General features: G+C 41.3%; 1 protein-coding gene across 3 annotated transcripts in view; it reads right to left on the reverse strand.

Annotated features, from left to right (window-relative positions):
• The window catches only part of CNKSR2 (connector enhancer of kinase suppressor of Ras 2), a 202357-nt gene that overhangs the window by 2147 nt on the left and 175292 nt on the right, over positions 1–24918 (reverse strand). Inside the window, exon 21 of one of the 3 annotated variants that reach the window (XM_053935604.1) lies at positions 2584–2780. In XM_053935604.1, coding sequence (XP_053791579.1) covers positions 2584–2780 — 197 coding nt within the window. Of the gene's footprint in view, positions 1–2583; positions 2781–11743; positions 14667–24918 lie in introns of those variants that run through there. The other 2 variants (XM_053935603.1, XM_053935602.1) reach the window with 2 other exon arrangements.

Below are 24918 nucleotides of genomic sequence, written 5' to 3' on the forward strand. Positions count from 1 at the left end.
GCTTGTCATGGGGCACCTGAGCTCTGCACTGCAAAGGCTTGTGCAAGGAGTCCCACGGGAACGACAGCTCATCCTCACTACAGATCTGCTGCATGCCATGGGCTGGCTGGCTGCAACCTCTTCTACCACTGACAAAGTGGCAAAGAGAAGGCAGAAAAAGGGAAAATATAACATAGTTGCTGGTGCCTCCTCATGCCCCATCGATGCAGGGGAAGTGACTGTCCCATAATCCCTCTCTGGTGACGGGTTCACAGAGCTGAATGTCACCGTAAACCCCAGAGGTACCCACAGCCACTCATGGCTGTTGCCATAATCCTTGGAAACACAGCTAACACACACCTGTGGTTCCCAGCACTGCTCCTCAGCACAGGAATGGCATGGCCACCAACAATCTCCCCCCAACCTCCCTGCAAAATGGGTTTCACACTCCTCATGGCTAACTCACATTTTCCATGTCCATACAATGAGTATGTTAAATCCTTCTGGGTAACATGGCAAGGGGAAATATCAAGCTGTGTGTGATGGGACAGATCAGAAGGGTCAGAGACATCTTCCATAAGAAGTACTTTCATTGCTGTGCAAACAATAGCAAATTAACACTACCTGCTAAAATACCCATTTCCAGAAAGAGAGGGTGAGCTGAGAACAAGCTGTGGAAAAGAAACCATGGGAACTCCTGATCACCAGATCTCTGCTTGAGCTGCCATAACTTATTTCTCACAGATTGTGGCTGGTCCCACACCTCTGCACTCCCAGCCAGGCAGCTCATACTCAGTGAAAGGAGAATGATTTTGTGTTATCACAGGACAGAGAGCACAGAGGTCTTTCATTAATGACTTAGAAGATAGGACATCAAAAGCCAGAAGCAGTTTGGAGGACTGTCTCTGGATATTATTATGTAGGATAAAATTCAAGGAGAGTTCAGAACATCAGTGCCAAAAGGCTAGTGCAATTGGCTGCATTCAGGAAGGAGAAATCATAGGTACTGATAAAAAGAAAGACTCATTGATTAGGTAACAGCAGTAGCTACTGTTTGATACAATTGCCAATAGTGTGGCAGAGGTGGAGCTCTGAGCTGTAATGCAGCCAGTCACAAGTTACCATGTTGTCACTGCAAACCAAGCATGTGTCACTCTACACTGCTGCTCTATGCAGAAAACAACAATTATCTGTCTTCGCTCATTGCTGCCATTGCATTTGCCATTATTGGTCTCATGTACCTAAGCATGATTTATACCAATCACAGTCCAAACAAGAGTGCTGACTGGCTTAGAAAATACGGCTCATGGACAGAGAATGAAAAAATTGTGTTGTTTGGTCCAAAGGAAAGAAGTTCCAGAGAAGCACAAAAACAGGCACCTGCTGGATCAAGAGGCTGTGCTGTTTTTTGGACTTCCCTGAAGGAAAGCAGTTTCATTTGCAGGAATGTATCTCAGGTATCAATAACCACTAACAAAGAGACAATTCAGCATGGCAGCAGGCTGCTGATGCTGAACCACAGCTGTGGCGTGAGACCTCACTGTGGTACAAACCCACAACTACAGCGTGAACCTCCTGCCACCTCGATGTGTGTGAGAGCACTGTGATTTTGTTTCAGTTTCTCATGTTTGTAGAAGTCATGGACAGCTGTGAATGTTGCCCTTTTTTGCCAGCCTTCAATCCTGCAAAGACTGGCATACCAAGATAATAACGCAAGTTGCCTTCAAGGAGATGATGCAGTACAGAAAGTTAAGCACATGTAGGATTTCTTTTCAGGATGGGAGCCCCACAGCATGAAAATAATATTGTCTAAATGCTTCTCTAGGTGATAGAAAACTAAATTAATTAATGTTTATAAAGCCCTCTTTGATGAAAGCTGTTATAAAATGCACTGTACAATTATCTGGTGGATTAAAATGTGGTAATTTAATATAGTTAACAGGGTCCCTGAGGAAATCCAGCATATTGTTTCCTGAAATCTCTATCAGGGCATAACTGAAACTGCTGTAACAAACAAAGGAAGCTGACAAGGAGGCTAAAAAAGCTGTAGTACATTTAAAATTACCATATAAATTTTCAAATCTATCATTATCACTACTTATTTAATCAATCTTACTGATTAAATACAATGCTCCTATCAGTTTACACAGAAAGCAAACATACAGTTTCCTCCTGGACAAGCTCATCAATTAGAAAACAGTCAAGTGTTGCAAGAGATACTGCTCTCTTGTAAAGGCTGGCTTTGTTTAACTTTAGACTTTGGCAATTACAAAATGAATGCGTTTTGATAATTCAAAACATTCAGGGATAAAACAGGGATTAAGGTTTCCTCCAATAATTTGGTGTCAACTTCTGTTAAACTAGCTAGAAGAGGAGAAGCTGACTGATATTAAATACAAGAAAATAAAGAAATTAAAACTGATCTCCTCACTTTGACTGCTCTCCCAGGTACATTTTTCTCTTCTTTTCAAGCAATGCTTCCCCATGTCTCCCTTGTTTGCACACTGGGCTCAGCCTGGACTCCAGCTGCACACAATAATCTCTGATTACAATACAGCCCGATCCAACCCTGGGGCAGGATTTTTCCTCCCTGTTTTATCTCACCTTTAAAGTGCTTTTCAGAATTCGCAGCTGGTGCAGTTTTTCATTGACTACTGGATCGCTACACCTCTTTATAAAAGATTTCTTATACTCCAGCTTAGTGGAAATCCGGTGTTCTCCTAAAGGAGACAGGCTGGCCTGCTCCAAGGCTCTGTACAAATCTTGCAAGGAGTCTGCTGTTTTTTCCTCTATAGTTTCAACTGTAATGAGACAAAGGGGAAAACAAAAAAAGGAGGAAGAAATAGAGAAAGCAATAATGTATCATTAATGTGATTACATGAAGACCTATCAAAAACCTTTGCCAGAGGATTAACAGGTTTAACTAGACCATAAAGAGAATATTTCACACCTCCAAAGTTCCAGAAAAGAGCACTGCGAGTGCTCCTTCTTGCTATTGGCCTTCACAAGAAAGGGAGAAAATCTTTCAAGGATGTAAACACTTGACATGCAGCAAAAGAGGGAAAAAAGAGCAATAGCTCAAGGTACAGTAATATTAGAGTAACCTACTACCAGAAATCAGATTTCTGGTACTGCAGTTACATAGTTCTGGTGACTTCATTGTCACAATCAGAAGAAGCCCTGGAAGCATCCTGCTAAGGAACCCATCAGGGATCACATCTCAGACTGAAAGTGCCAATAACAGCACTCAAGAATATGCGATGGTGGCCCTGGAATGACATGTGCTTTTCCCTCCTTGGAAAATTCACTTATTTTTGTCTCTTATTTTTGGTACTCAGTGGTGTTGTTCAATAGTCAGTAACGCTGTCACTTATGCTGGTCTGTTACTTTACTATTACCTCATGGTTCAGCAGCAAACTAGAGACTGAATATAAGAGCACAACCATGACCTGGCAGCATGGCAAACCAAAACAGAGCTGTTTACATTATAGTTTGGTTTTAAAAAATCAAAATTTATTAAGTACTATATCAAAATACAGAAATATGAGAAGTATTTATTTATTACAGGTTTAATTTTTTTTTTTTAATTTTGTTCTAACTAGTACTGAAGGCATTTAAAAAGAAAAAATAAAAAAGAAAAGAAAGGTTTTGCTTCTTTAAAAACAAAACCAAGTAAAAGCTGGGGATGAAGTGTTACTCTGATATGAGCATCTGAAATGCTTCATTTAGAAAACATCAAACTACTTCAAACTTTCACACAATGTTTCCCCCAGAGGAAACTCTTCGGTGACTCCATACAAGCTTTGCAAGCACCAGTGCAGTCAGGATTAGCAGAGTGGGGATCAGGATTAGGTGGGGCAGCCCTTGGGACAGTGTTAGCTGTGTCCCTTCGCTGTGTCCCTGCTGCCCCTTGCACACTGACACACGTTCATGCAGCACCCAGGCACTGCCTGTGCGTGGTTGCTCCCAGAGCCCTCGGGATCCTCCCAGCCAGCCTTGGCTTTCACACTGGTGCCTGTTCTCCTGGCTCAAGGTGCCTGTGTCCTCGAGAGGCTTTCCTAGAAGCTCTTGTAGGAAGGCTGCTTGGTTCCCAGTGTTTACCCTGTGACTGACCCTGCTCCAAGACAGTCATTTTACTGAAAGTTTTATCACATACAGAAGCACTCTTCAGCAAAGAACCTCGGTGTCCTCAGCTGATTAGAGGGTTTATCAGTCACCAAGAGAGAAGACAGATGGTGTTTAGAAGTGACATTTTTAGTCCATCAAGAGCTCCCTGAGACCACCTCCCATTTGAGCCCATACTATGCAGTAGGGCAACATCTCTCCTTAGGCTCAGGCAAGAACTCCAGAACCCCAAATTTCCTCACCCCATCACAAAAAGATCTGCATTTATACAAATCTTTATACAATCCAAGAATTTTGCAATCAGCAACTAATCTTGCTTCACCTCTCATCAGTTGGCCTTTTAGCAGGCAGATATTTTTAAAGCACACATTTAAATTTTTTTTTAAAGAGATATGGAAGTGAAGAGGGGTTGAAGACTTTTTATCGATGGAATTATTTTGAGTCTGCATAGAGCTCCCTAAATCATCCCATCCTGTGCTACCCTGCTGGGTGAGCTGGGTTCATCACTGTCAATGGTGGCCAGAACGGAAATAAAATAGTAATTGTAATTTTCTTTCTTATTAAAACATCTAATGGGCTAAAGGGCAAAACATTCAGTAGCTGAATAATCATAGAGTGGTTAAAATCTTTTGTGCTCTTGATTTTTATGTTTTCTTAAGAAGTCTATGCAGCAATGAGGTCAGAAATTTGGGATCTCTCTATCAGTTCCTGTTACTGAATGCTGATGTCCACCAGTCTGACAGCTGTGGGAGTGACTTGCTAAAGGGCAAAGGGAAAACTCCCTCCTGGTCTGACACATGAGTATTTGACACCTGTTTCTCTCTCTCTCTCCTTCTCATCTCTTGCTATGCAAGGCAAAAGAGATCTTTCCTCAGGTGTCTCTTCCCCAGCAGCACTGCCAAGGTTGTACCCTGAGGGGATTAGGGCAGGGATGGCTTGCTGAAGAAGCAGGCCAGTACTTTGTTTCCACACCATCTAAATTCACTTTGCTAGACTGACCTAGAGACTGGATTGGCAACCAGCCACTACATCCAGGCTTGCCATCAAAAACCCATGGCTTCCTAAAACACAGAAACTCCCCACTAAGGCTTAACACGGGCCTCACAGGGAGCGTGGACACCAGACTTCTGCCCTCCCCCGAATGGGAACAGCTCTGAGCCTGCTCAGGAAAGGCACAGGACTGTGGGGGCAGGACACAGGCTGGGTTGGGCAGCAGAACACTGACAGGAGGTCTCTGGAAGGCATCAGCACATCACCTCCACATGGCTGGGGTTGCCTCCCCCACACTCTTGTCACTGACTCAGTGATGTCACTATGAGCAGCATGTCAAAAAGGGGACAGGATTTCCTAAAGAGGAAAGAGGAGGGAAGAAAAACAAGTCCCTTAAATGCCTTGCTGCTGCTGAGGCTGGGAAAGCTCTATAGAGGGCAAGATGCCTTGTTCACCCATGGTGGGGGAGAGGGCAGTGGGCGCCACAAAAACACATCCCAAGCCCTTAATATTTTCCAGAGAAATGCTGAAGGTGGTGCTGCTGCTCTCAATGGCTCTCAGTAGGCGGGAATGAGATTACACACACATCTCCCCTCCCTCAGCCTTCTGCTAGAGCCTTTGATTGATTTCCTGTAGGTGTTGGTGAAACCCTTGGCACCATAAAGCATCTGAGGTATTCTGTTAGATATAGAGCTGAGCTTAACACAGATTTTCTTTTTTAAAATTGGTGGATTTGTATGCAAGTCATGCTTTTACAGCATGGCCATCTTGTTAAGGAAGAATAAGACCTCTGGTAATGTTTTGTTTAAGTAGAAAATGTGGTCTAATAGGATTTGCAGGTGACCTCAGACCAGCAGCCAACACAAGTTGTTTTTCTCACTCATTCAGCTGCTAAGTAGGGGGTTGCATCTTTCCTGTTTCTCTGAATGCACTGCCAGGTCACAGTTTCCACATACTGTTGAAAGGCAGGGTGTCTTCTCTGAAACTGTAATTTTGTCCCTTGCCCCACACAAGCCTGAACAACTCTGTAATTCAGGAGCAGAAATAAAGCTGCACAAACTGCAACACATGGGATCTAAATTTGGTGAGAACCCTATATTCCAAATGCAAGAATACACAGGTACTGAATTTTGTAACAAAGAAGCTCCTGCTGTCTTCAAGTGAATGCAAAGCTATTTGCATTCAATTCTGGAGATAATAAATACATCTGTCTAGTTAACATTGTGTTTATTATTATTATTCTTATTCTTCACTATCCTGCTTTCTATAGGAAAAGTTTCTGAACTTTTTGTACTTTGCCCTTAAAAGGCAGTAAATATTTGTAACTACTTTTACATTTTCTCAGGAAAGAGAGATGAAGATTATGGCTGAGTAGGTGAAACTCCAACAAGTCAGGAACTGTTTGGGTTCTTAGCATTCAGGAAAAAGCTAGTGGGATTTCTCATACTGTGTTGTCACTTGCTGTTGAAAAGAGCATGCACCAAGCTCTGTGATGTACTAAGTGTAATCACCTCCTGGCTCTGTTAGGCAATTCATCTTTCCATTATTTCCCTCTTATAAACCAAGATCATAAGAGCATAATGTACTTCTGTGAAAAGTGACCAGAGAGAAAGTTACCATTGATATTGACATAGATCAAGAGACGATTGGTCCGTACAAACTGATGATTCAGGAAGAAGGTACTGAATTAGAACCCTGTAGAAGGTCACCACTGCAGCCCAGCTGGCTGACACACTGCTCTCTGGACACAGAGAATCTCTAGGCACACAGTTCTCATTAAATCTGCTCTAAATATATGGAATAACCTCTAGCAGTTTTCAGTGGAGGTCCCTGCACTTTTGTTCACTTTTCTGCTAAAGCTCAAGCTGCCAAAATCTTTCATGGTTTTTGTCTTTCGGTGAGTTACCAGAGGAGCCATGATTTCATGTGGGGCTGAGTGAACAGAAGTGCCTATGTAAGGATAGTTAATAAATTTTGTCACTACCCTGCTAACAAGGTCATATTTTTCAAGGATCAAAGCTCTTCACTGGGGCTCCTCTGGTCTTTGCCAGTGCCTCCAGACACCACCCAGGCTCAACCCCGTTGCCTTTAGACTTCTCATTCTGACTGAAGGACACTGCTGCCACCCTGATGGAATTCTCCATTTTCCCACTATCCTCTTTTCTGTTTGCTACATTTTCTGCTCAGTGACGCACTTTCCTTCGCTGTGCGACTCCTCTCACACACGCCCACTCCTCTCCTTGCAGTCAGCCCTGCATTTACCAACCTCTGCAAATCCCCAGAAAGCCAAGCTGCTGTGAAGTCTGTGACAGGAAGCGAACAAGGCACAGTCAGACTGAAATCTCCAGGCTCCACTGAAATTCATACTCCCATTTTCACTCCTTTTGGTGAGCTCACTCCCTCTGGCAGAGGAACCAGCTAACCTCAGCTTTCTCAGGATATTAAGGAGGCAATTTTATTAGAATACATCACTAATTACATTATTAAACAGCTGCCATGTTATTTCTCCCTCCAAATCCTAAAGATTTGCTTCCAATTTGAGAGCTACACCTTTTTGCTTCATCTTTTGTGTAGGGGAGGCATTTACCTCAAGTGTCCCAGAGACCTTCTGCGAGTGACAGTAAATGCAGTAAATACTCCCCCAAACCAAGAAGCATCCCAGACCTCTGGGATGTGGTCTCAAGTTAGATGGAACAGCACAAACCTCTGGGTGGTTTTTTTTTTTTTTCCTTTTCCTTCTTGACCCTGATGTGTCCATGTTTGGAACAGACACCCTGGTCTGCCACAAGCTAACAACTGATATAATCCCAGCAGCAAGAAAGCTTTTGTAATCCTCCTATGCCACAGCAGGTTCTCTCTGCCATGTCTAACAACAGGGACTATCAAGCCTGCCTGGACCTGCAGTGGTTTCACTGCCAGGCAGGTAGAGCAGCACACAGAGCCCTGCTGACCCCTTGGGAAGGGGCAGCCTCCTGCAGCAGCTCTGCAGCCCCGGCTCCAGCTGTGCCCACAGTGTGCAACAGCCTGGCTGGGCTTCTAAACCCCAGGGAACACTTAGGAGAGAGACCGAAGGGATCTCCCTAGGTACTAGATACAAGGTGAAAAAGAAGAAGGATGAAAGGAGAGTGGATGTCGATTTTAGCAGTGTTGCAGTGGAGGGGAGAAAAGAAATCCTCTGAAGAAGCAGTTGGTTTCTCAGTGCAAGGCCTAAATCCATCTTTGCTGCTGTTCAGGTTAATCATTAAGAGTCCAAACTGCCCAAGAGTGAGACATACCCAAATGCTTCTAATACAAACATTTGGGAATTAATAATTTTAAACACTATTTAGATGGCTGGTTGGCAGACTGAGCTATGTATTTCCTTCCCCCCCCCCCCCACCCCCAAAAGGAACAAAGTGGTGAAATCAATGTAAGGCTTAAAGGAGATGGTGTCTGCACAGCTGTGGCTGTGCATGATGTCACTCCTGCACAGGTATGGGGGGAGCCACAATGACATGGAAAGTCAGCTCCTGGTAGGAAAATGTTACAGGTCACATCCTTAATTACTGAGAAAAGGAAGAAGCAACACAGACTTAAAGCCTGGCATGGTACAGCAGGCAGGAGGAGGTGCAACAAAATGCAGGTCTACATGGAAACAGTAGCTAATCATCTGCTCTTGGTAAAATAGAGCAGATTTCCCTGTTAAAGTACAAAGACACCAATGCCATGTCCTATACGATTTTAAAATCAAGGCTGGACTGGATATGTGATTACACCTGTAAACACACACACACACACACACACATCTTTATATATATATATCAATGCACACACATGAGCATATAAATGCTTTCTATAAGTGAAGAAAACTAAAAGCAAGCTGAATTAAAACTAAATTAAAAGCAAAACAAGTTCTTCTTGAGCAGTACCCAGTCTTTGCAACCCTTCTCTCTGGTATTCTTCCCTTTCCCTGCCTTCTTCTGATTCATGTAATCTTCTATCCTTTCTGTCCCTGTGTATGTGAAAGTGCAGGATTTTCCCTAAATCTTGAATCAAAGAAGGGAGGAGCATTGTTTTAAAACAAGCTTTGATCCATGTGTTTAGTGAAATTTTAGTAGCTGGAGGGTCATTGAATTTTATATTTATTGTATTTATTATTTTGTATTTATTCAACACAGGTAGTAAATATGGATTTCATACCATCATTTCCTCTAAATTAGAAGCACTTTTGGGTTACTGGGAGAATTGTACACAGTTTTTATTCTCTCCTACTACATAAACCTGCAGATACTCCCTAGGGAGGGTGTTCACTGCAAGCACCAACACAACAGAATCCTGCACTTGCTGGAGTTTTACACCCAATGGTATGGCCCTGCTTCTCCTTTCATATGCATGAGCATAAATTGGGTTTCTTGAAATAAAGTGAACTGTGCAGGCAAGTGGAAAACTCACCTCCCAAATGATAGATATCTGAAGGTATTTCAGGCATTTTCTGCTACAGCAAAGTTCAATACCAGAATCAGGCAGGTACCATCTTTTACAAGATGTAGCCCTAGCCTCTGTGAGGCCTGACAGATGCCAAGCCTTATCTGTGGCACCAAAGGTCTAATTCTTATTGTGAACTACTTATGGCACTAGCAGTTTTCCTTTTGGGTCAGTAGATCCCTGAGAATCTCTTTTCACTGGAGCCACCTTTGTGGGGACATCTGAAGGACGAGCCATGGCCCCGCAGGCCTCCGTGCCCTGCTGGCTGCAGTGTGAGCTGGCAGGCTGGAGCAGGTTCACGTGTTCAACCTCCAGCCTTCATGGGACACTTGGGCTGGTCTTGCTCTGAGTCTCACACCCACCTCAGCCACATCTCTTCAGCCTTCCACACAACTGGAATTGCTTACTAAACACAGCTGACACTAAACTGAGCATAAGGAAAAACCCTCGATGTCTCGCCCTGCAGATCTGCATTGTTGAGCTGACAGTAACATTCAGCCATTTCTGACATGCACTCAGCAGTGAAGTACAGGTGCCAGCTAATGGGTTACTGTGTTAGTGAGAAGGGGACACAGAGGGAATAAATAATTAGCTTTTTCTGCTCGTGCTGCTTCTTCACAGCTCTTGCACGCCTCAAATGAGCATCTGTAGCTCCCTCTTTGCTCGCAGTCCTGCTGTTTCATGAGGTTATATTGGTGGGCTGTGATTTCAGAGAGGGCAGAAGAATGAAGTCACTCCAAAGCTTCCCAAAGTAATGGAATTCTGATCAGTGGCAGAGCTTTTCTGCAGTAGGGTTATAGTTGGATCCTTCCTTGATTTTGGATATGGTACTCTACTCATTAAGCTGCCTATGAAGACACCAGTTTAACCTTCATCTGCTGATTTTAGTGACTCTCTGAGAGAATTTTACACAATGAAATAGGATATCCTGACATTTTTCTGTGCTGCACACTGATATGAGTGCTGTTTAATTTTACCACAAGCTATCAATGCTGAAGTGAAATAAACAGACCAATCACACTTTGATGGTACACTTGCCCTTGGGCCCTGAAGTTCAAAAACAATAGAAAACTTGTATTTATGAGGAAAGCCAGGAGCTGGAGCAAACTGGGCAAAACTGCTAGACATGTGGGGATTCTGTAACTTTGGAATAGGATGAGGAGTTCCCTACACATATTAATTCACAATATATAGAAGCAATTACTCCTTGAGGAAAATACTGGTATTACAAACCTAACCCAAGGTTGCAGCACTCAAAGTTGTGAAAGGTTAAGTGACAAATGATACGGACCCAGCAACATTACTCACCAGTCAGAATCAAGCCACAGTCACGCTTGCACAACAGCAGTGCCTGTCAAGGCTTATGGGATTGATACCTGAAAGCAAGCCTGAACAGATGGTGGACACGTTCCTGGTGAGCAACACCCACCTGGAAAATGAACTCTACTTCAGGCTACATCCCAAATTGCTTCTTTGTATGAAAATGTAGCACCGAGAGTGGAGTTTTCCAAAACACATCATTACTGATTTGCAATTCTACCTTCAACACGGGAGAAACTTTAGTGTGGGCAGGGGCCAGGTTAATTGAACGCCTGTCTCAGTTACCCCTGTAACCCACTGTGGTCTGCTGGGGAAGCACCTCCCCAGGCATTTCTGAAAGGGACCTAAAATACTTCCCAAAATGTTATCTCAGAAGATGTCATATTTATTCAGCTATTCAGATTTATTAATGCATTTATAACTGCACATTATGATAGCTGCATTGATCAGATTCCAATCTAGTTAAGCTGCACTCTGATTTACATCTTAATTATGCAGGGCACAACACTGCCAAATATTAGGCACCCTCCATCAGCTGCTGAATGCCCATCACACCCCCATGGTCTGTAAGCACCACACAGTTCAAGGTACCTTTCAGGACAAAAGCTATTTCTGTGACGAGAGAAATATAATAATTCCATGTGGCTTTTCTAGACATCACTCATATCATCAGATGTCAAAATAAACTTGTGAACATGTATGAACTTTAGCATAAAGTGCTCTCAAAACTGCCATGAGAATGGTCACAGCAGAAAGGTCCATTCCCCACCCATTGGGCAGAATGTGTTTGCCAAAAAAGGAACAAGAGAAAGGAACTGAACGTCAGCCCTGACACACGATGGTTATGCAAAAGCAAGACAGAAAATTTGCTGGCTTATTTCCTTTATTAAGCCCAAAATAACACCTTTAAAAAAATCCTGACTTCATGAATAAATCAAATGCCTTCATTAAAGAAACATTTACTGCCATTTTCTATACTTTATTTTAAGGCATACAGAAAAATATTTAACAAATGTGTATGCAATTAAATGCCAGGGACTGCTAATTACAGCCCTTCTGAATGCCTCTGCAAAACAATGATACTCAATACAATATATTAGAAAGGGTGGGGAAAAGAAAGAGAGGAAGCTGAAGACAATCTAATAGGCATTAGTGCAGATATATGCTGGCCTTTGGCTACAAGCAGCAAATAAGCCATCAGTGTTACCCCAAATGGCAGCCAAAGGACATTTTAGAGTCACATCCTTGCTTCTGCTTCTCTAATTCATTTCCAAAACATTTCACCTCTAACTAATTATGGAATTTAATGACAGAATGTAAAGAACTGGCTGAGGTTGCAGGCCATTCCAACAAGACTTTAATCACGTATCCTTCAGGTTGCAGAATCTTTATGTACTTAGCAGTGATTTATCATTCCTGGCAGAGGCAGGTACTTCAAAGGCAACCTTATATAAAAAATAAATTCTGCCTTTGCCAAGCATTGGAAAGAGCACTAAATTAAATTTTAAAATCAATTCCTACAGACAAACTCAGTGGGTTTGTCTATCTGGCCAACAGGCAAAAATTTATGACAGTACAGTTTTGTAATCAATAATAGCAATACAGTGCATGTTTCTGATTAGAAAAAAATTAAAGATGCCAAAACAACATTGCTAAATATTTAGGCTGTTTTGTGACAGTCCCATTGAGCAGAAACATAAAACATGCATTTTGATGAATTTCCAACTAATTTATGTAATACTATAGTTTTTATTTTTCAAAAAAAAGAATATTAAAACTATTATAAGCTTTGTCACCTGCTGTAAGGCAGAATGAGTTAATTTTATTCACTGCACATTTCCTGTTTGTGAGGCAAAAAAGCATAATTTACTTCTTTATAAAAGGGAAATATATATATAACTATATATATATATAATTTTATTGGTATTAACAGAATGCAATACCATACATTGAGCAAACAGAAAGAAAACATTTCAAAATACATTTTTTAAAAGTATCTCCCCGTAAGATAGTATGAAATATCAAGTAATTAGCATTAACATTATTACAATACACCCTTAGCCAAATATATCAAGGAAAATCCACATTCTAATCACAGAGATAGAGGCAAACATCAACCCATAGGGGACTCAGAACATAATGATAAATACAATATCTGAATCTACTTTGAGTGGCATCCAGACAAATACTGGCCCCAAAACAGCCCTCTGGAGTCTGGGTGCGATACAGAGAATACTTTGTGCCTGCTTGGCCAGGCAGCATCACTCACATGTTTTAGTCCTAGAAGATAAAGAGGAACCAAAGAGTTTAACTGCAGAGTCTAATAAATCTCAGCGTGAGGTATCTTCTCCGTCACCATCCGAACGAGTGCCAGCGTACCCTCTGGGAATTCAGTACAAACCACTGGATAAATGGAAGTCTCTGAAAGGTCTGTACATACCTCCACTTGACAGAACACATTTAGTTTAGCATGACACAGTAAGGAAACTTCCTTCACTAATGTGAAGCACGCTTAAATGACAGGACTCTGTCTGGTTGGCCTGAATGGGTTCACTGGAGTTCAGTACAAGCAATGGGAAATTACAGTTACCATGGCTGAATCCCTCTTTAATTCCTTGAGGTGTGCAGAACAAAACTGAGTGACATCAAAGCCCTTCCCCTGCCAAGACCCTCTTCCCCTTCCGTTCTCCCATGCGGGGGGCAGTATTTTCTGCAAATGTGCTCCATGTAGACTGGATGTGACTTTGTGCCTAGTCCCACTGTGGAAAGGGTGCATTCTTCAAAAGACTGGCCATGCCCTTTGACACCTTCCTGGAGGCCTCATATTCAGGCATGTGGTTGTCTATGCTTTAACAGGTCTGTTCTCTGTTATAAACATCAAAGTTATTCAAGAAGAACTGACTTTCTGAACGGAGGCCATTAGGTTGCTTGCAAGAGGCTGAAGTTGAGTCTCCGTCGTGCCAATTCTCTAATGATAAGTTTATCAACCTTTGAGTCCAATCGGTTCAGTGCCAAGAGATGTGGTTCCCATTTGACATGGAGAGGTGCTATCAACTCTCGCAGTGTATTAGCCTAATATGATAAAGCAGTGATACAATATGTTGAAAGATCGGTGATGTGCCATTATTTCCATATCATATTAGTAAATTAGAAATACTATCATGCAAACAAGAGCAAATAGCAAATCTGGCATACAGTAGCAGCACTACAGAGCCTTTCTAATCTGCATGCAGCGATGCTTGTGAGGACAGAGACATGGCACTGTTCTGCTATTACACCTCACTCCATTAAAATATCCATCCCTGATGCAAAAGAGGTATTTAGGGCAGAAAGTTATATATTCTCTTTTTGTAGATATGTTTTTTAAAAAGAACAGAACAAAGACCGATTAAAAAAAACCCAAACAACCCACAAATAAAACAAGAGAACAATACACATCCTAACCAACTTGGCTGGTTTTCTCCATGTTGAAGACGCATTAGCTCATTTGGAAGCACTGGGAAAGGGTCACATGAATGAGGAGAATGGAAGCAAAGAATGTGCCCCAAATCCACCAAACGTGCTACAAACACAGAAAAATAATCCTGGTGGCAACTTATGCGTGAACTAGAAAAAGAGGTGGCACAACACAATCTGGCTCCTTTCGTTCTCCTAGCTGACAGTCCAGCGTTGTGCAATGTTGGGTGAAGGATAAGATACAGAGCTAGGAGATCGTGTGATTTTGCAACCACACTGACATTACACACTTCCATAAGCTAGGGCTTGAGAACTCGAGAATCTTTGTGGACCTGTGTTAGCAAAGAAAAGAGAAAGAGAGAGGTGGAATAAACAGCATACAGCTAAATTGTTTACTTAGAGTTTCTGTTGTGGATATGCAGTCTCTGCACAGGCAGTTTCAAAAGCCTGGCTGCTCTCAGTGCATTCCCTATCCTATTGCCTACTACACTAAATCATAATAAAAAAATGAAACTCCATGGATCTTAACATCCATTGTCATTTTGAATCCCAGATATGAAAAGCTGTGGGATGTTTCGTTGTTAAAAAAAAAAAAAAAAACACTTCGGGAAAGAATTCAACTGTGCATAATGTAAAGATGTACAAACTCATTCCAATTTAACTGGTGAGATTTGTTTAACCCCTGTTAAAGAGATTTTTTTTCCAAAAGACAGGATGGAAAGGAAGGAAAATATCAAGCATTGCCATTTTTATTCTTGGGCATATCACAAAAGGTCTGGAAAGCAGGCAAGAAATATTTTCTCAGGGACAGAAAATGCAAGATAGGAAGAATCCCAGATGGAAACATTGGTGACATTTACTCCACACGTGGTAGCAATTGGAAAATGAGTTTCAGAGAGGCATAGAGTGAGCAATGCTACACAGAACTCAAAACCAGTTCAGCCTCTTCTCTATTACTGAGATTTCCTGGGACTCTGTGCGTCAACAAGGAGAGGAGGAAGAAGAAGTGTGAGGAAAACAGTTTATATAACTAAATTCTAAGTATAGCAGTCAAGAGAAACTTTTACATAACCTATTGTTTAAAATAAAAAAAAACATTTGATTCCACAATCGAAATGAAAAAAACCCAAACCCAACCCCCAAAACCAAATCCCAAACCCCTGACAAACAAAAGGCCAAACCAGCACATTTCAGGACTCATGGGGTTGAGAAAAGGGAGACTTCGTAGAGTACAAAAGGGAATGTTCTTCATATTTCATCCTGTTCTATACTACGAACAGTTGTAGCTTTGAAAATAAGGGTCTTGGATTTATTTGGAAAAGGGCACTAAGTGAAAGAGGATACTGCTGCCTCATAGGTATCACTTCTGCAGCTTTGGGAGATCCTGTCATCTTATGGCTGTTGTTCATACAACTTAATCACTAAGAATTCAGAAAGTTTGTTTCAAAGGCCAGGCTTTGGCAAAAGAAACTTCCCTTTTTGTGAAACAAGGTGGCTGTGAAATAAACGAGGGTTACTGAAGTTAAGGCAAGGGCATTATTTAGCATGTGTCTATACTCAGCTCTTGCTTGTGCCCAGCTGAGTCTGGCTGGGACACATCCTCTATCTGTGGAAGAACTGTGCTACCTTCAACACATGGTGGGACAGGACTTGTGTTAGGTACATAAAATTCAACTAAATTTTGCACTAGAAAACTATTTCTGAAAAAAACTTGCTAGTAAGACATACTTTTGTAAAGACTATTACGTAATATTGCTAAGGTTTGATTATTATATAAATTATATAAATTATCAAATACCGGTAATTTTTCACTTTCCCAGTTTGGATTAGTCACTGTGCATGAACAGCCTTCCATTAACCTCTTAAGGTAAGTGGTAGCATATGCTGTGCTATTTATCTTAATGTGAATAGAATTATCAGGCCCTAGGGGGCTTTTCAAAATAGATTTTCAATATCACTTACTGATAGTAACTAAGAGTTCAGAAAGACTGCTTTTTAGTAGTAAAAATTATTTTTCCTTATCCTTATAAACCCCACATTTTTTTTTCTGTATCATTAACATAAGCAAAATTATTTATGTAAAAAATCTCCAGCATATGGTTTTGTTTCTAGATGAGGGTTTTTAAATTTGTTTTAAAGGAGAACAAATACAAATAACAAAGAACGAGTAACGTGCTTTTGGACAGATATTTATTGACACTACAACTTATGAAACTCATGAGACTTGCAAACATTTTGAAAAATAAACCAACTGCCATTCACATACAAAAATGAATGTGACCCTGTGAATACAGCAAAGTGAACTTACTGCATTTACTAACCAAATTATGTGTGCATTATGAGAAAAGTTTTATGGCAAATGACTTCCCCAGAGTGGTTACGGACACAAAACTGTCTGCTGTAAATCTCTGCCTATTTATTCAGCTGACATGGTAATGTAGGATGTGAGGAATTCTATAGCTGAGCAAACCTGCAGCAGTAGGAGGTACTTTACCCATCTAAATTGGTGAGACAGAATGCACCTGGGCTGGGATCAACCTACCAAGCAGGAGCAAGGGGATGCTCTACACGCCTTTCCAACTGTCAAAAGCCAATAAAATGTAAGCAAAGGGAAGCAGAAAGTTCTCATGAGAGAAATACTTGAGAGTCACAATCAGTAAGGTCTCAAAATGGCTCTCACACAAGAAGTTCTATGTAAGGAAGGGGCACAGAAGGTGAGACAACTTTTTCTCTTTGAGACTGATCTATAAATAAATTTTTAAGGAACACCAGCAGTCACTAATAATAAGGTATAAAGTTAGGGTTTTCACTTTGATGTGCTTTTTCATAACAAAAAGCACAAGATTTTACCACTGCCACTTAAGAGTACACTTTCTTATCAATATTCACATTATATATTTTGCCTAAACAGACTACAAGATACCTTGTTATTAAATGGTATGTTTGTGACAACTTTTCAAAGGGGTTAGGTTGAAGAATAGCAGGTTAATAAACTTACTTTTTAAATACATACTGAAGTTTTAGAAAATTTCAGACTTCCCATCTATAGTGACCATCAGTAAACCTGTATCTGCCTTTTGAAGATCTACCCTTTCCTTAGTTTTTATCCTATTTTGTGTAATTATTTCTACATCTGTCTACATATTCAGGAGAGAAGAACTGACTGGAAGCCCTTACCTACTGTCTAGTCCAATAATGAAGCATATCTAGTTATGCATTTTCCCCTAAAAGTAAATACTTTGCATGAATGATCAGGTTCCCAACAAGAATGAATGCAAAGAACAACACAGAAGAGAAAACCTTCCCCATGTGCCACAAACTGTGACCTGGCTGCTTCTGCTGGAAGTCCACAGGCAGATACATCTTCCTCCTTACTAGGGAAATGGCTCAGGGCTCTTTGACACAGAGTCCTGGGGAGGAACACTGGCAGATCTGCAAACTGTCTGCTGCTCAATGGTGGGAAGCTCCCACCACCTCCAGGTGTCAGACAGATGCCATGCAGGGATGAAAAGGAGCTGGTGGGAGAGCCTGGCAGTGAGACTGCCTGAGGAAGGAGGGTTTTGGCAACACATCTGCTGCAGATCCCCAACACCATACTCCAAAGCAGCGCCTCCCCACATTATTCTGTGGGAATCCAGTTAGGTATGGAAAGTATGGAAGCAATAGCAGGAGTCACTCAGCACTGCTCTGGAGACTGCAGTAAAGGGCACTAAATCAAACAATTATAATACAGGAGTATGCTATCTGCAAATAGCAAGTTTCAGCTTTTCCAACATCACAATATATGCTTCAGTGTCCCCCATGTCCTCACTGAGGAACACCAAGAGCACAAATGCTCTATGGGGAAGCACCACAGCGAGGAACAGGCACAGGGAGGACAGATGGTGGTGTCAAGCCCACGTACAGCCTCCAGTGCCTGCTCCTCTACAGGTGCTGCACTCAGTCCCATGAGAACAAGGCAGTGGAAATTACAGGGCTCTGATCAGCAGGGATTTTTCCTCCCACTTAGCACAGTATTTCTAAATTGCAAATGTAACCCAGCTTTCCTATGCACTTCATGTACCACAGCTACTGCTAAATAACCCTCTGTCTAACCAGTACTAAAGAACTAAATAAACAAAAATGTAGCACATCAAATTGCTAAATTACTAACTCCTACTATATTATTATAGTGTATTATATTATATTATTCCTAATTCTGCCCCTATTTTGTCCCTCCATATTAGATATATCTCATGGTTATTCTTATGCTGTTCAGATATCTCTCTAATATCTGCAAAGCTCTCTCCTTCAGGGTCTTACTGGAGTGACAGTTCACAGCTTCAAGATGGAACAGTTTGAGTGTGGTTTTGTCAGAAAATAAGGCTATTTTTCCAGAGTAGTTCATTGTGTAACCACTGGAAAGCAATACAAAGAGCTGCTCCCAGAAAAGGAAGGCCTCTAATTTGGGACATAACCAGTGAGACACAGTTGAATAACCATGTTCAGGAAAAAAAAAAAAGAAAGAGCAGCTGGCTGAACTTCTCATAGTTTTATATATATTTAGAAGGCATAGGATGTAATCACAACTTTAGCATTCCACTGGGCAGTTTATGAATTCTGATAATGATATTAAAACTTCTACATATTGGCACTCTAATTGCTGGATTACACAGAGACTTAAGTTACATAAGCCTATGGGACAAGCCTCACCCAGGACAAGTCTATGTTACATCCCAAAGACAAGCACATGAGGCATATGTCTAATGGTGAGAGTCCTTTCAATACAATTCTTAGTACTATTGTAAGCTACAATCAGCCAGGCTATTATTGCAATGGCATATAAAGCTCAATTTAATCTACCAAACCTCCTGCATTGTTTATTCCGAGAACTGCTTGAAAAGCCATGTCCTTGTTTCCTGATCATAAAGCAGGAACTGTAGTTCCAGTCTATCACAATACAAAGATGAGAGCTCTGTTTCCCAACTAATGCTTTGGACATCAACCCTGAAAAAAAAGCAATTTACAAATTTTTTGCATTGTTATCAATGATTTTTTTAATAAGTAGTATTTAAGCAGAATTAGTCTTATTATTATTGTGACAAATTATTCTGTGTATTACTTTTTAAATTACTTTTTCAAGCAGTGTATTTCTGGAAATTTTTTTACATTAACTTGCTCAGGGTTTTAAAAGAAGACAGAGATATATGGAATTAATTACAGCATAACAAATTTAAATTTACACAAATAAACTTTTAACTTCAACCAGTAGAAGACCCTTTGGTCAGAGAAGACTTTAACAACCCATCATCATGGGCATAAACATTGCAACATAATTGCTTTTTTCTCATGCTTTCCATACTGATAACAAAAAACATCATTACACTGACAAAATCCCTGGTGTACCCAGCCAGACTGTGATGTTCCCGCAGCCAGGCTACATCCAAGGGCAGAGGACGGAGATGCTGCCCTGCCACAACTGCTGACAGATGAAGCAACCTGCCATCCTGGCCTGGGTCAGTGAAAGAGCCACAGATCATCTGAACACTCTAAGTTACTGATAGCACACCTTGTGGTTAAGGTAAAATGACCAGACTGAGAAAAAAGTGTTATCTTTTTTGTGCCACATTCAGCTGAGGTTTTTCAGCAGCTTTTGCTAAAACCTCCAATGGGAATGGTGTCAAAACCTACTCAGGGAAATTTGGGGGAGGAGATTATAATTATTTTTATATTAACATTGATCATGTTGAGATAATTTAATTTAATTTAGAGCTCACTGGAGGGGCACACACACAAAACATGGACTCTACTATTACTGCTGTGGCAAGGCCAACAAGTGAAATGTTGGCACCACTCCTGGCTGGTTGTGCTGTGTTTAACAAAGGTACTCCCTTCTCCTCTCCTCATGTTCTAGCACGTGTTTCATCTGTCAATCCAACTTGCCTTGACTATTCCCAGGCAAGTATTATCATTCTGCTCAACTCTATTTTTGACTCAGTCAGGTGTCTTTCAGGTTTGAGAAGGACCATATTTAGCAACAAAAATGCTATCAGACCTCAAGCCCTCCCTCCTATCAACAACCTGAAAAATACTGCATAAAATTAGCATATAAAGAAACTGCTTTTAGAAGTCTTGCTTTTAATTAGTTTGGTTCCCATAAAAATAAGACAGGAATCACCTGTCTTTTTCTAAACCAATGACTGAGCTGTTTTCTTGGCTATCTATGGTGTCTTGAAAGCCCACCAGACCAACACAGAAATGGCCTTGTTTGCCTGGAGGAAATTCCTTATCTATTTTAGAGTATAAAATGAAGAATTACATCTGTTGGATGCTGAAGGCTTGTACTTTCATCTAGTAAATTTAAATTATTTTTTATGAGAATAATTATCTCTATATAAAAAGCTTGCAGTGGAAGGTTTTATGCAAGGTACTCTTCTGACAAGCCAAACATTGCTAAATTATTTGTTAAGAATTGCTTGCATCTTTTTAATGTGTAAAAGCTGTTTTCAGAGGGGATCCAATTTTTTCATAAAAAGTGTATCTTAAGCCTTTCGCATTCCAAACAATGCTATCACTAGTGTAATAAGAGAAAATCAGGGTTGCACAGGAATTTCATTACACTAAGGATTCCTGTTACAGGAGAGAATGCTGAAAACATCAGAAGCTCCTGACTGTATTTTAACCTTAAAGATAGCAATAAATAGCAAATTTTAGATTATTTCAAATCCCTGAACATGCTAGACTGGATGAGATACAGCATAGATAGTATCTCCCGAAGCCTGCTAAGACAGTATTTCTGTATGCCCTTTAGGAGGGGAAAAAACAGCAAACTAATCAAGGGAATATTTTGTCATATCACCTTATGTGTTCAAGCTCCTCATTTAATGCTCTTTCTGAAAACCACAAGGCTGCCATTCATGAAAATGGATGGCAAAAGGGATTTGTCAGACTGGCCAGGAACCTAGACAAAGCTGAAGGATGCCATGCCAGGGTTTCATGACACTGTGATGCCCAGCCATGCAGGAGTCCTTAGCCCTCCTTCCCAGCCTTTTCTGAAATACAGGGACCCACCAAAGACCCTCATGGCAAGAGGACATGGTGCACACAGTGGTTTTCAAGGAAAGATCCTGATAAAATTCTTGGTGAACTGGTGATAGCCAGTAAGGAGGTACATCTACCCTCCCATCAATTCCTACTCTTCTACCAATTCCTCCACCAGTTCAGAAGGTTTTTACCCTCAGTGACCTTTCAAAAAGGTACAAAGACATCGGTATGAAAATTATTTCTCTTTAGCCTCTTCCCTCCTAATTCATCCTCAAGCATCTCCAAAACTGCCACAGCTACACCTCCACACACCGTTTGGTGAGGTGTAGCTGCCATACTTCTGTATGATGGCAGTGTTCCACAGAAAAAAATAATCCTGCATTGAACATATTACAGCACCAATATGTGATTCAGGCCCTGGGTCTCTTCTCCTGCACAGCTGACCCCTTCCCAGTGTGGAAGGGCAGAGCCTGGGGGAGACCTGCTGTCCCCCTGGAGTGATGGAGCAGTGCACAGGGCCCACCTGGTACCAATCTTGTCATTCCTAAGGTATGTCAAGCTCCTCTACTGGCAGAAACACCAGAGTTGTGTTGGAGATGGGCCTTTTGAGTTGTTAGAAGTGGTGTTCTTTTTCAGGAGAATGAAAACAAGATCTCCGCAGCTTTCAACTGGAAATGAGAGCGTTGTCATCTCAGAATGTGCATGACTACTTGCTAGCTTCTGCTACCTCATCCAGGTCTTTTGATCACAACAAGGGAAAAATACTTTTAGTTTACTCAAAGTTAACAATATCCAAGGAAAAGAGAAGTCTTATTAAAGTGAGGACAGCTGTTCCCCAAAGGGCTACCCCAGCTCTGGGAGCAGCTGGTCACAGGGGAACAGCTGGTGTGAGATGGTGGCAGATCAGGTTGAGACGAGGAAGAGGAGATGGAGAAAGGCAGGTGCTGGGTGGGAGGGAGCACCACTGCAGCCCACCACTGACACCTGACACTGGCATTGCTGTAGCAATCTGCTGGGAGGTGGGGACACATTTTAAATGTAACTAGTTTTACAAGAAACCTCTTGATCTGCGTAATGATGTGGAGGGCTCAGCCTGCTCCCCTGGCAGCCTCCAGCAGTGCCACTCCCCAGAGCCGCTGTGCGCTCAGCCCTTGGTCCTGCCAACAGCGGCAGAAAGGGCATCGAGAGACTCGAGGAGAAAATCCCTTACTGTCACCACAACTGGTGATTGTTGTATGCAAGGGAATCCAAATGGACCAAAACACCCTGAGGTGCTGGGGGAAGGGCTACCTGTAAAAACAACCACCTTTTGAAAATGGCAGGTGAGAGTGCCCTTCCCTCAGGGGATGGTAAGCCAAAGGATGCTCATATGGAGGGGTTTCTGCTGTCCACACCAGTCACATGCACGAGCAAGGTTCCCCTGGACAAGCTGTAGCAAGACCCAGAGCTGTTATCAGGGATATATTCCCATCAATTTGCTAGGCACTCTGGCTTTGGTTTGCTTAAGTGCTTTTCACTAAAATATCACTACTAAACAAAGAAAATATTATCATCTCTACAGCCTGAAAAACACTAACTATCATGTAGATGAGCTCTGTTCTTATCCCATAACAGCAACCTCCCTCCTATGCATTTCTCAAGCTGCTCAGTTAGCTATTGTCCTCTGCTATTTTCTTCAGAAGCTACATTGTCTTTTTTTACTTTCTTCTTCTCTGCAGTCTTGTACATGAATAAGCATTACATGTCTCTTTTCATGCCTCACCAACATCAAAACCAAACCTTTTTATTTTTTCCCTATCAGGCAGAAACATCTTAAAGCACACAGCTCCGTTTAGTTCTCTTCTTGGATTGCACTTGTTAAAAATGTCAAATCAGCTTCTACAAAAACAGAGAACTAAGGAGCTTTGGCTTCTACCTACATATAAATACAGGAAGTAGTGTAGATAAAGCAGAAACAAAAGAAAAACCCCATATACTGGTATACATTATAAGAGCACACTCAGCTGAAGATGTTTGAAACAACCCCTTAGAAGGTGTGTGCAGAAACCCTGGGGGATTTCAGAACTGGAAATCCACAGTTGGAAGTCTAAGTGCAGAGAACAATCTCCCCTGTGCACCTGGAACTACCACAACCATTGGCCTTGGAAGGAGGAAACAAGTTACTAAAACCCAGGAGGATCGGAGATGAAGACTTGGCTGTATATTTTTGATCATTAATAACACTTCTAAAGATGAGCAACACCAGACTAGAGAAATGCAAAACATATGAGGGCAAAATAAAGAAACAGCCTCATGCATTTGCCTTTTAAAAAAATTACTCTATTTCCATACAGTACAACTGAGAAAGTCATCTGAAGAAAAAGTCTCAGCTTTACTTAGTACTTTCAGCAGACAAGAGCTAAGGGGCCAAAGATACCTGTTGCTGCAACTAATTATGGACATTGATATTACAGGGTTTTCAACTTAATAATGAGGTTATGCCAGAGTCTCCTCCTTGGAAGACAACTTGCACTGAGAAATATTTCAGTGCACTGGCATGACCAATGCACAGAACAAGGCTCCAGCATAAAATCCATCCATGTGGCTCACCTTGGCACAAAATGCTAAACAGTATAAATCTTTGAAGTAAAGCCTAAAGCAGTATAGGTGCATTTACAGTAGGTTATGCTGTAAGAGAAATGTGTCACTGTAGAAATAAAATACTTTTAAAACAGTTTTTCTAAGTGGGGAAAGATTTATAACACCATCATCCTCATTTGTGGCACAGAGAATTAGAGGCTGATGGGATTTTCATTTCAAAAACCAATCACAACTTAATTAAACTTGTTCCATAGCTTATCCTCACTATTACAGATTTATGCCCTATTTCTAGTCTTCTACTTTTTGTTTCCATCTTACCCTACTCAATTTTGCAGTCTCCTCCCCAGCTACCCTGATGTTTCCAATTCCCTAATACTACAGATCAGAGTGCATAAACTGTTTATTTTGTTTTTCAAGAAAAGGGGTAAATTAAGCCTCCACCACCTTGGGAGCATGTGCTTTCCTTTGTTCATTGGGTTACTCTCAGCAACCTCCTAGTCCTCATCATTCCAAGGAGCAGTGGTACTGAAAAATACACACAGCTTTCTGACAGCCTTGGCAGCAAAGCCAAATCCATGTAGAATATAAAATCTCACCCCTCCATGCCTGTTTTCCTCCAAGTATAAACTACAGATGCCACGGGTACTGGCTGTTCATGGTCATCCACCCATGCCCTCATCCTTCCATATTCAACCTTCACTAAATTTCAGGACTAATGAAATCCATAAAGATCTAAGTTCTGTTCTCAAAACTGAAAAGTCTAATTTTTATTTCAAGTGACTTTTATACTCTCCTATAAATCCCAGTGTTATTTAGCCACAACATACACAAGCTTAGGAAAACTGTCTTTTGGGATGGGACAGGCCAAGAAGAAGGTGGCTGACATAGTTCTGAATTGCATTAACTGTAAAAGCCATTTCCAAACTGTGAGTCTTCAAGGCAATATTTTTTACCTTTATGAAAACACTCACACTTCCTTCC

Source organism: Vidua chalybeata, chromosome 2 (genome assembly GCF_026979565.1).
Source record: "Vidua chalybeata isolate OUT-0048 chromosome 2, bVidCha1 merged haplotype, whole genome shotgun sequence".
Classification (NCBI taxonomy): domain Eukaryota; kingdom Metazoa; phylum Chordata; class Aves; order Passeriformes; family Viduidae; genus Vidua; species Vidua chalybeata.